The 12,500-nt window shown below is 38.3% G+C and overlaps 1 protein-coding gene across 3 annotated transcripts in view; it reads left to right on the top strand.

Annotated features, from left to right (window-relative positions):
• cntn3a.1 (contactin 3a, tandem duplicate 1) overlaps positions 1-12,500 on the top strand; it is a 138,704-nt gene that overhangs the window by 75,556 nt on the left and 50,648 nt on the right. For all 3 annotated transcript variants that reach the window (XM_028582439.1, XM_028582440.1, XM_028582437.1), the window contains 2 exons: positions 2,411-2,543; positions 5,435-5,610. In XM_028582439.1, coding sequence (XP_028438240.1) covers positions 2,411-2,543; positions 5,435-5,610 — 309 coding nt within the window. The remainder of the gene's footprint in view (positions 1-2,410; positions 2,544-5,434; positions 5,611-12,500) is intronic.

Below are 12,500 nucleotides of genomic sequence, written 5' to 3' on the forward strand. Positions count from 1 at the left end.
CCATAACTGAGAGTATGGGCTGCAACCAAATATCTCTGTTGATTAGTTTTGTATTAATTGAATATTGAGTGTGCATTGCAGCCCACTTAGGGATTGATTAAGAATGCAATACACACCAAGGTTATTCAAAAACATTTTGACAGACATGGTTCAGCGCGAGTAGGGTGTTTGCTTGTGGGTGCAGAAGGGGTAATGCAAGTTGTTCTGTTGAGCGATTGTTTGTGCTTTGAGCGTGGCAACAGCACAGGTGATAAGTGCAAAGTCCAACACATTAAATAAGCACCATGACTCACTCACTGTGCTCAAACAGCATCTTTTCCCCCACATCCTTAATCAGGTTGTCGTGAGAATAATTTGAGCATGATTCAGAGCTGTGCATTTTCTTTTCAATTTTAATGCATCAATTGCGTTGTTAGCACACAAAACTGCTGTAACAACCCACAATAATAAAGCAACTAGTCATTAAAACATCTGTAAGGCAATTGTTAATCAAAGAAAATATTTATTTCAATACAATAACCTTTCTCACACAAAGCTGCCGCTCTTGTAATGGCCGTACAGTATATACAATGCAATGTAACTTTTAAATACATACAACATATATGATTAATAAATTATATACTATTTAACAGGATTATCCCAAAGGCTGAATTTGAGTCCATGCAAGATCACCTTTTAGTTGAGGTTTTATTCAGGTGGTAGAGCAAACTCGTGATGGAACGAACACAAAATAAATATTTGTTTGTATAAAATTGCACACGTTGATTCTGAATGAAATATACATTTTTTATCTAATGATTTGTCTTTGAGGTCTGACTTTTGAATTGCTGCGAGTTAATGTGCTAATTAATAACTAAGGGCTGGATTATGTTTTGAGGCTGCCAGATGAATTGCCCAAATTTAAGCATTTTTCAAAATGATGCTGAATGAAAATGTATTTGATAACCTGAATCATTCATCAATTTAAAAAGTGATTTGTCTCATGTTAACCGCAGGCTTTATAATCCTTCCAAGTTTTTGTACAACAAGTGAGAGGATTTGTGTTTGAGTATGGACTGTACAAGAGGTGTCTTCTGGTAATCAATCATCTCTCAACGCTGCTTCAAGGGACATGCTTCATCTAACAAAGATTATAATTAGGCAGCCTTTTATTCTGTGTAACTTTCTGAGAGGTTTATCCTTGTGTCAAACATCCCCACCCTCACAGAGAGTTATTTTGAGTCTTGAGGATAAACCTGTACTCCCATGGCGCCACAGACTTGAAAAGGATACCTGCCGCTCATGCAAATTAGTTACCCTGCCTACAGAATCTTCCCACTTCTGTGTCATTACAGAAATGCAAATGTTTTCTGACAAATCCAAACGAATTCCCTTCCATCACAGAAAGAAATGTTTATTCCAGCGAAGTGTTGACTACCCCATGGGTCTCTCCTACTGTGTGCTTTGCCTGCACAACATGCATTCACTATTGTACCTTTGTAATTAACTAGGAAACAAATGTCACACTAGACATTCTGCTGTCTTTGTTTGTTTTTTCTTGGGCTTTTTTTTCTGTTCCTTCAAAGACAATGAATCAACAATGCTTTAACATTACTCAGGGAATTTAGAGTTCTAATTTATGTGCTGTGCTGTTTATATTATATATACATATTTCTTCCTTGCAGAACACCACATGATGAATAATCATGATAATAGCCAGTGTACACACATTGCATATATGCAGAAATACTGTAAAAGTGTTATTCAAAGATATTTGCAAGCCACACTCGGGATTTGCTGTATAAATAATAATGGGTAGTTTGGATGAAATTTAGAATAAAAGCAATTTAGAGAAAGTGGACTAAAAACTATTTAGAAAAAGCGCAAGAATTTGAAGAATTTGTATTTCAGGAACAGAAACAACACTCCCTTTTGGGGCTTTCCACAAAGGGCACCATGTTAATGGCTTCAATGAGAAGGGCCTATTTAAAACAAGACCATTTTATTTCAAATTTCCTATTAGATGACATTTCCTGGGAAAGTGGTGATGATACGCTTGAAAGGTTTAGATTTAATTGTCCTGAAGCACGGTGGCAGCGTAGTGTTGACAAGTATGTACATTCAGATGCTTGCATTAAAGTTTTATGAAGGTTTCTGGCTGATTATATAGTATGCCCCAGGGATCCAGCAACTTTTTTAATATGACTAATATGAAATATGCTCATGGGCTCTGCTCACATGGCTGACGGTCAGATCCATGCTAAACAGAGATTTTATTGTGATTCAACCTTCTCTTTTGCTGCACTATTTTGTGCTTTCTTCGTCAGTAAGCTTAATATCTACTGTACTTGCCAACAGAAAAATGTGAAAATTGGTTTTCAGGCTCACCAGGACATCAAAGCTAATGTAGTTTTGTTGGTTCTTCACCCAGGAAGCGGAGTCCTGCTGAGGCCTGAGTTCACCAAACAACCCGGCAGTGTGGTGTTTCCCCTTCAACCTGGCGAGAACCGCAGAGAGGTGGTGTTTAGCTGTGAGGCTCAAGGACATCCACCGCCCTTTTACAGGTAACACCTCCAGGAATGGCTTAATGCACACAGTTTTTACATAGAACTTTATCAGAGCTTTTAAGTGCAACATTTGTAATAAAAACCAAGTAAAACTGGATTTATTGTCCTGGGAAAACTGAGGATTTGTGGACCTTATGGCTCGCTGCTGCTCACTGCCTGCAGCACTTGGCGTCACTGTCAGTCGTGGTTAATTTGAGAATCATTAATTAATTGGCCTCAGTTGTTGGTCTATTGTATATTTGCATTGGCGGTTGGACATTGATCTGCTGTAGAATTCACTATGAGAGCTTCCTGTCATCAGTATCACTGACCAATGGAAAGTGACCCAAGACAATCATGCACCAAAACTCTGCTGCTATCACGACAGAGATTGAGTGGGGAAGAAAAACACTAGTGGAGTATGTTTCACATACCAGATATGATATGGCAGAAGATGTCCTTCCTCAGCTTCAGGTCTGCTAGTTACATTTTATGTGCAGGATTATTGCCCACAGCAGCACAGACATTGCCACAGGGCATCTGATTTGGAGGTTATCACTACATGATAAACATGATTCAAATCACTTGATGGACTGAGGTGCCGAACAACTGCTGCTAGTCATTGTCCTTGTTCGTTACCCTGGCCCTGTGAGGTTGAGCAGCTATTGTGTTAGAAACAAACTGATGTCCACTTCCTCTGTCGCTAAAATGATAACAAATGAAAACAAATGACAAACAATGATTTCCTTTAAAGTGCATCGAGCGCATAAGCTATTAATTCATAATCTATCAAATGAGGCCACATTGCTGTTGTACTCCTGTCAGTGTAATTAAATGCAAATTGCAAAGCCACGCATTTAATGTGTAATAGGTTGAAACGATCCCTCATAACATCAGCATATGTGGCTGTTAATGTAGCTTGAAGATCCTTGGTGTTATGCCTAATGGGCACAAATTGAAATAAATGTACAAGATGTTATCACTTGGATCGGTTGGAATACTTATTAAGCAATCAGTTGCTATTTCACTGTCTGGATAGTCCTACTTTTTGAAATGAAAACCAATTTATGAGTTCAACTCTGTAAGTCTTTTATGCCCTTCTGAGTTCAAGTTCTGAGAGTGTGCCCGGCTCCATGTCAAATCACATTTTGCTTTAATGAGCTCTTTAATTACAGCAAGTGCCACCAACTGTGGCAGTTGATATACCACATTAAGAAGTGATTTTCAGATTGATCACAAGCTGTTATGATATCATACTTACATCCCTATTAATGATGGGCCTGATATTTAGATGGACATATTGCTGTGTTGTTAGTTCAGTCAGCATACATCATATTGCTGTCATCGCCTTGGCAACTTACTTTTTTTAACCAAAGGCAACTTGTGTCAGCTTTGGAAATGTGTTCCGGGTCTTTGCGAGGTTCAGCAGCAGGACGCCATATTTTGAGTAGCTCTTCATTGCTGCTCATGAAGGCAGGTCCATTTCAGGGTTGCCAAGGACAAATTAGTTTGTCTAAGACTACCCAGTGACCGCTACCACATAAAGCCCCCACTCCAAGTTGTCACCATGGCCACTTGATTTGTCTCATCTGGAGCTCTTGGACCAGTTCCAGCTGCAACACCAAATCACTAAATCCATCTAATCAGCCAATCTGACGTTGAGCACCGCTCCGCTGCATATGTCCCTCCATTCCCCTGTCTTTTCAACTTGTCTTTGTCTAAATCCTTGCCAGTGAAAAAGGAAGAAGAAAGTCAGAAATAGAAATCTCAAGCTTTCTTTTTCTCAGAGAGCTTTGAAAATCTAATCAAGACCAAGGAGTTACCATTCAACCTAATTCTGCTTTATTTCTTGATGAAAAGCTATTTCTTGAGAGTCTCCTTTTGCAGGTCTTGTCACTTTTTTATGTTAGTCTTTGTTTACTCTCTTCTTTTTTCTAATTTTCTTTCCCTTTGTCTGCAATTTGGTTTGAGAATAAAAGTGTTGGCGCAAACACTAACTTTGCCTGTGTATAATACAGACAATTTCAACAACCTATTGAATTGATGAAATGTATCTGAATATATTTAGAAAGTTTCCTGCAAAACAAGTTTAATCCTTTTTGTGTGTTGTAAAGTATTTGCTTTTCACAGTGAATAGAAACTCAGCCTTGTAGTCTGCATAATCATTAAAGAGGTTATGGTCACATGCTGCATTTGGTTGAACCGGCATCATCAACTCAGCAGGTTTTCTTAGACCATAAGCCTTAATTATGCAAAGTGAACAACATTAAGTCCCCTAAATCAAGCCACACAGACATCTTGTACAGTTAAAAGCTGATTGCTGACAGTTGCATCCTGCTGGTCTCTCCCTCACACACAATTGCTGGACTCCCATATTATTCAAAACAAGAGGTTTAATCAAAAAGCACCATCATCATGTGCTTTACATGTGGCCATTTTGTTTGAGCAGTCCTGATGCTTTGCCCTCCCGTCTGAAAATCACTGTGATTGGAGTGGAGTCTTTTGATTCATGGGGAAAGGGCCTCCCTCATGTGGTTGTCATTGATGGACAAATGGCTGATAAGAAAAAGGGAATGTCAGAGGAATGAAGAGCATTTGATTTCTGAGTAAGAGATGTGTTTGAAGTGAGAAAAAAACTGAATAGATGAAATGACTGTTGCTGATTGCTTCTCCTTTCAGTTATAATAATTTTGTTTTTTCTGCAACACACACCAGACTGTGTTTTTTTTATCCAGAATAAAGCAGACATACATTTTGGTCTCAGTTTAAACTAAAAGGTAGTCTCTAATTTACATTAATTGGACTCTTTGCATCCGCATCAGTTAATCTGAAAAAAAGGAAACCTACAGGGCATCTTAACTCTCTGTATTAAGGATGTGTTGTTGTGTATCATGTGCTTATATTCCCAGGTGGAAGCTCAACGACTCTTTCATCCTGCCCAGACCAGGGTCCCACTACTCTCTTATGGGAGGAAACTTACGCATCAGCCATCTGAATAAAGAGGAAGATGTTGGCATCTATCAGTGCCTGGCATCAAACTCTTTTGGCACCATCGTCAGCAGAGAGGCCAGTCTGCACATTGCATGTAAGTCCAAATTATATTTTACCAAACAATGTGTCATTTCAGAATGATTGGTAATAACCCTATTCTAAAGAGCAAAAACACAATAATATAATAGTTTTGTTGTATTGTCTTGAGAAATCTGTGTTCTTTTCAGTTTTATTATTTCACTTCAGAGTTTAGTTCACCTCAATTCAACTTTGGTTCTTTTGAGTTCAGTTCAGTCTTTGTTTCCCTTAGAAAGTAAACATTTCATTAAACATCAGACGTTCTGGTTCACTGAAAGTATAATGACCCAGTAGGATTCTCTGGAAATTGTTTATTGTCAGACCTGATCTTCTTTAATGAAAAACAACCAGCTACAAGAGACACTTACAGTAGGCTGTTACTGTTAAAGTTAATAATGAGAAAACTCAAATTAACCAGCCATGTTTCTGTCACGGTATGTATGTATGTAATTTTTTTTATCCTTTTAACCCAATTAAAGCTCCAGTGCTGGTGTTCACTCTGTTAAACTTCTCACACCCTTGTGATGATTGTGTGGTGGGCCTTGACAGACCCCTTATAGTTGATGCTTTACAGCCTTCATCCATCACATTTTATAAGACTCGAGTCTAAGGGATCTCTGATGGCAAGGTGAACTTGAGGCCTCCACTCTTGATGGGCAGCCCATATCAAATGACAGCCCTGATATCTGTGAACAGATGGTGCCGCTAGATTGAATTCTGATGTCTGTTTTCGCTGCTATAGCAGACGTGGAGATGATCTTTGGCATGGAGAGCACCTAAGGTATCCATCTAGCCACGATTTGGTGCTTCTTTGTCACAAAGCAGCATTAAATCTTCAGCATGTAGTGCAAAGTGGTGCCCTGAGTTGCCAGCAGGCCGTTGATCATGTACACATTTCCTATAAATTTTCGAGGCCTGAACTGAACTGTACTGTATGTCATTGTGATTGGTCTCATCCATTGCCTGGGCCTGACCTGGGACCCACTGCTTTTGTCAACAGATGAGGACAAGCATCAGTGCTGATGTGTCATATATCTTATTTATTGCTCTTGGTTTGACTTAATTAAGTGTGCTCTATGATTGAGCGGGGCTCAGGTCAAGGGAATAATTCATGGAGAAGCAGCCTGTTATGAGAGTCAGTATTGTGTCATTTGTAACAGACTGACTCAGAGTAGCTCAATATGCTCTTTTAAACACCAAGGGGCTTGCACCTCTCTCTGTCTTGTATTGACTCTGTGAGACAAAGACCAAGGTAAAGGACTAATAAAGAAAATACATGCATCTACAGTAATGTGTAGCAGGTAATCTTATAAGGTATGTAGCCTAAAACCAATGCTTTTGGGCACTGCTGCAGAAAACAAATGTAGAACAGTGATTACAGCGTGCTCATTATCAAACACACTATGGACCTTCTTTAACAATGTAATCTATATTTGGGGATTTATTGATGGAAGTCCTTGTTGATGAACAAGTGAGCAAGATCAATATCTAAGATTTGCACCAACTAATAATGCCCCATAACATCAAATTTGTATTGCATGCATGTGTAGTGCATACAACAGAGTTAAGATAGCCTACATTTTTAATCCTCTGGAGGATTGATGATATAACAGTCTCTGTTACCATCTGGTAGGGGTTTAAACCTCTAAAAGTATAAAGGTTCTTGATCCTGTTGACAATACAGACTTAAATGTTTAAAAGGCTCTGCTCGCTTGCTGGGAGTGCTGGAAGGAATAATCTAGTTGGTTATTGAGCCAGATTGAGTTTCCTAATCTCCAAGGGACGTTTTTGGTGCAAGTGTAAGGATTGTCACTGATGCAAGATGCAACATTATACAACAGATTGCAAGGCCTGCAATACAGGCAAAGTGTATACATGTAGGATGCCTGTCCTGAAGAAGGACCATGCTACAGCCTAAATGCTTTGCTGCTTATAGAGGCAGAAGGGTAACAGAGTGTAAGGTTTAATGAAGGGTGAAATAGCTGTATTTATGAAAGCAATGCAGGATGCGACTCCCTTGTATCTTGATGCTCATGATTTCTTCCTATCAAATTCAGTCCTGTAATTGCACATAATTTGCTTTTTTTTCTTACTGGCATATTACATAGTGGCATAGTCTAACCTAACTGCCTTATCTTTGTAATTACTTTGCAAGATTGCTATCTCTTTTTTTCTTGCTTCTCTCATTTCCATCATCTCTGTACTCTTTATTCATTGATTTTGCCTCAGGTTAAAATGAAGTCTGTTTTGAGCTGGAGAGCATCTGAGGAAGGGACAATAACATTTATCGCCAGCACTGTGATGCTAAGTGCTCAATCTGGGTTTCAAATCCTCTTTTAGGGAGGATGGTAGTGGGTATTTTCTGAATGCAGTACTTCACAGCAGTGTTGTAATTGTCAGGAGACACCAGATGCAGCGCTCTGTAAGAATTAGGCCCCTTTTAATTTGTATCACTCCTCAAATGTCATGTGTCACTCACTGTTAGGGGTTCACTCATCATGCTCCTCTTAGAACAGAAGAGAGGGATGGAAGATGAGAAGCAGACAAAAATGAGAGGATTCACATCTATCAGTATTACAGTTTTTCACGACAGTTTACACTTTTTTCAATACTTTTAACAACTTTCCTATAAACTCTTAACGCACCAACACACCTACAACACACAATTGGCAAAACAGTTAATTTCATGCTCAAAATAACACATTGTAAACTGAACTCCAACACTGATTTTCAAAATACAATAATTCACTAACACAATACACTATGTCTACCAAAACAATGCAATCATGTCTTAAAATCAAATAATTCTTCCAAAACACTAACACATGTTCTCTCCCAACAGGAACATTTAGTCAGTCACTGCACAATGACATAAAAAACACTAACATCAGATGGAATTACAGAAACTGCATTATTTTAAATGTGTCAGGTCTGCCCTTATACAACAGACAATAGTATATTGTATTGATCATAGATTGTGTTTTGGACTGCAGTTTCTCTTGAAGTCTCTCTACATTTGTTTTGTTGGGTTTAGTAAATGCATGCATATTTTTTTTTTTTTTTTTTTACTGTAAAGATAATTTTTTGGGCTTTTCCACCTTTATTTGACAGGACAGCTAGTTGAGAAAGGGGTGAGAGAGAGAGGGGGGGGGAAGACATGCAGGAAGTCGTCACAAGTCAGATTTGAACCCTGGACCTCTGCGTCAAGGCATAAACCTCCAAGTATATGTGCGCCTGCTCTACCCACTGACCCAACCCCGCTCTACTACCATATGATCATGCGATTGAAAGAACCTCAACACCTCAGTGTGTTTCCTAGAAGGGAATCAGCTGTGATTGATCTACGTATTTGCATAACTTCAATCAGCTGTTTCCAATAGATGCATGTATAAAATGCAGGGGATATATTTGTGTTTCAGTTTACAATTTGAACAGCTGTTCACTTTGACTTTAGCTTATAAGTTAGGTTTAGAACATGATGTTATCTGTTCTGACATACAGTGTGAAAGCATTTGGAAATTTGGCAGTAAAGATCCATTGTTTTGGTTTTGGTGGAGCTTGTGTGTAAAAGAAGTTAAAGCATTTTAAATTTGTGTTAACTGTATACATTTTGTGTCAAAACAACAAGAAATGTGTTAATTGTATAGCCTACACAGACGGATGTTGCGCTAACTGCGTTAAGAGTTTAGGAAAGTTGTTAAAAGTGTCATAGCGATCGTGAAAAACTGTATTCATTTATTTTACCTTCAAGGTAACAACATATGACAGCTTGTTAATTGCAGATTTGTGGTGACTTGCATTTTACTTTAATTATTCATGTAGCCAGTAATTAAGTTTATACAGCTTCACTTATTGATTAGTAACCCTTTTCTCTTTATTAATTTGTTTATATTTCAGCCCTACATCTTAACTTGCACTATTTTGTTGTCTTAGATTCAGATGTTGCTTTTACTTGCGTAATTTTGTTTTTATTTATTTACTGAGCATTGTTGGAGCACCTGAGGTGTAAGATTTTCGTTGCCAGTGACTACTTCCGTTAATGTTGTGTACATAACTAATAAAGACCTTGATTACTCTACTTCCGAAGTCAGTTTTTCCAGTATCCATGTAAAGACTTAAGTATTGCATAAAAAAATGGCTAGCTGTAAATTACAGCTGTAATAAGTAGATACATGCTTTCAGAAATAGCCACACATCCCTCAACATGGTGATAGCATAATTCAACAAGCTAAACATCAACTCTGTCAATCAATTCCACCAACTGTCTTGTAGATTCTGAGGTTTCATTGTAATATGCCACAGATATTGTGTATTATTATTATTATTATTATTATTATTATTATTACGTGTTATTAAACCTTGCTGTTATTTTTCTTTGCAAGTAATTACAAAAGGCTTTGACTCAGCTACTTTACTTTTCTATTAGGACTGCATGAAAATGTTTCATTGTTTTCCCAAACAACCTCATTCCTTCTTTGATGTTAGATGTTTAATGACAAATGCAGTGCTTGTTTTATTGAGAGAGCATAACTTTTAGAGCTAAATAAAGTTGTTACTTCTGAAGTGAACATTCAGATGAATTTCCATAAATCACGACTTACAGTACTGCAGTGTCACTCAGCTGGTAAACATTGACAGCCTACAGTTGTTTGGCAGTTTGCTATGATAGTAAATGATTATTAAAATGCTGCATGGGACCTTTAATCAGAGTTGAGCAGATTCCAATGTTGTTATCATATTTATAATGATCTTGGTGGCTGAGGGGATACTATTATGGCCTCACAAAGTTTGATTTGTCCTTTCTGTGGCATTTACATGTTCGCCATGTGTTTGTGTAGCTTTCCTCCCAGGCTAAACCTATACATAGGTATTACACATTCTCCTGCCACTGCACTTGACCAAGATATGATGGTGTTAATCTTGATAATAATTTGTTTTTAATATCAATTTTCAAGCATGGTGCACAAAGAGCCTTCCAGTGCAGGGAGACAACATAAAAAAGACAATCACAGATAAAAACAACTACATAAAAGGACACCATCCACATGTGAAAAAATTATCACAGAGTAAAATCAAACATCAAATCTGGTGGTAGTGTAACAGAGCTGCATTAGGCAGCCAAATAGTCTGGTGGTCAGACAAGTTGGCGAGTTAGTCTGAGAACTAGAGTTGGTCTTGAGTGCAAGTATAATTTTATTCAGTAAAGTATGTAGTGGGACAAGTAAAACACAGCTACCTCATGCCCTTGCACCACAACTTTATCTTCTTTTTTTTTATTTAGACTCTTGAATTTTAGATGAATTAAAATGCACTTTCATGCCTTTTTAAGTAATTCAGGAAAGGTAATTGGTTAGGTAAAAAGGCTTCATAAAATGATGGCATTAGTGGATGAAGATGACAAATCTCTAAATGTCATCCAATTAAAATGGTTCCAAGGCTCTTCCCATTTACTGTTTGACTACAGCTGGGCGGGAGGTGACTAAACTCACTACCAACTCACAGATGGCCTTGGTTGTTTCAACATTGCAGCTCCAAAGAATCATGACTTTGGTTTGGTAAGAAAAGGGAGATGGCTCTTTTGAAACCTCCACTGTTTTTTGGCATTTTTGTTTATATTTATGTGGTTCCCTTTTCTTCGTTTCTCTAGGGATGGCAATGTTAGTCAGCCTGCCAATCCAACACTTTGGTCCAGTGTGAAATATTTCTACAACCTTGGTCATTGGATTGATGGATTTTGTAATAACCTGGTGTTTCATCTTGAGCCACCAGCTGATAAAAAGGTCTGTTTAATCACAGAATGCATCAAAAACCATTGACCAAATTCCTGTCAGCTTTGGTTGTAATTAAATAAGCTTTTACCAAGTTCACCACTTGTGGAATGGAAAGCAGTGTTTGAGACACCATTTCACATTTATCAGATGATAATTACCATTTATACTAATGTCCTATTTTCCATTAAATCTAAAATGAAATATTTTTGGTCAACAATGCTCTTTGATTAGGGGCATAAAAGCCTAATAGTTTTTTAAGAGTATATTCTATACAAACAGGCTGCGACTGGTCAGCTCACATCAGAAATAATAAGAAAGAATAACGCCTTAAAGGAGAACTCCAGGCAATTTTTTTAATCTTGATCGCTATATGTATGTGAGTATTGTCGATAGCAAAAAGAAAAAAAACCGAGCCCAATCGGTGGTAGCAACATGGAGTTGCGGCAGCTAATGCCGAGACCTCCCACTTAGCTAAAACGGCAGTTTTGGGGGCATGAGATAAAGAGGGCCTTTGTGCCTCTTAACAGACACAAAATGCAATTAAAATGTCTGTGCAACATGAACAGGGCCCCTACATGACACAAGATGCATTTACTAACTTAGCCATTGTTTAAATTCACCTACCCTGTTAGCTGCTAGCTGCCGTCTGGGATGAGTGAGTGTGTTCAGCCAGGCTTCGGTAATAATCATCACGAAGCAGTTCCGTGTGTATTTGTAGCATATATATATATATTAGTGCTGTCAGTTAAACGCGTTATTAACGACGTTAATGCAAACCCGTTTTAAGGGCGTCAATTGTTTTATCGCGAGATTAACGTTCTTTTTGGCCCAGCAAACTTTGTAGTTTTTTCACATGCTGTTGCAACAACTAGTAACGTTAGAAAAACTACAACACCACACCGGATCTAGCTAGACCGGAAAAAAAACAACATGCATGCTGCACACACTTGTTTGCACTTGCTTGCGAGCCGGCCAAAGAGTAGTACATACCTGCAAACTAGTCGCTTTTCGACGAAAATCACCGTTTTGAATGGGATCCGAGACCCGGTGCTAATACGGCACCGGTGCCTTAACGACCATTATCTACCGGACCAAATAGCAACGCGGATTTCGGTGCCTTATTTAGGTGCCCCTT

This window comes from Perca flavescens, chromosome 7 (genome assembly GCF_004354835.1).
Source record: "Perca flavescens isolate YP-PL-M2 chromosome 7, PFLA_1.0, whole genome shotgun sequence".
Taxonomy (NCBI): Eukaryota; Metazoa; Chordata; class Actinopteri; order Perciformes; family Percidae; genus Perca; species Perca flavescens.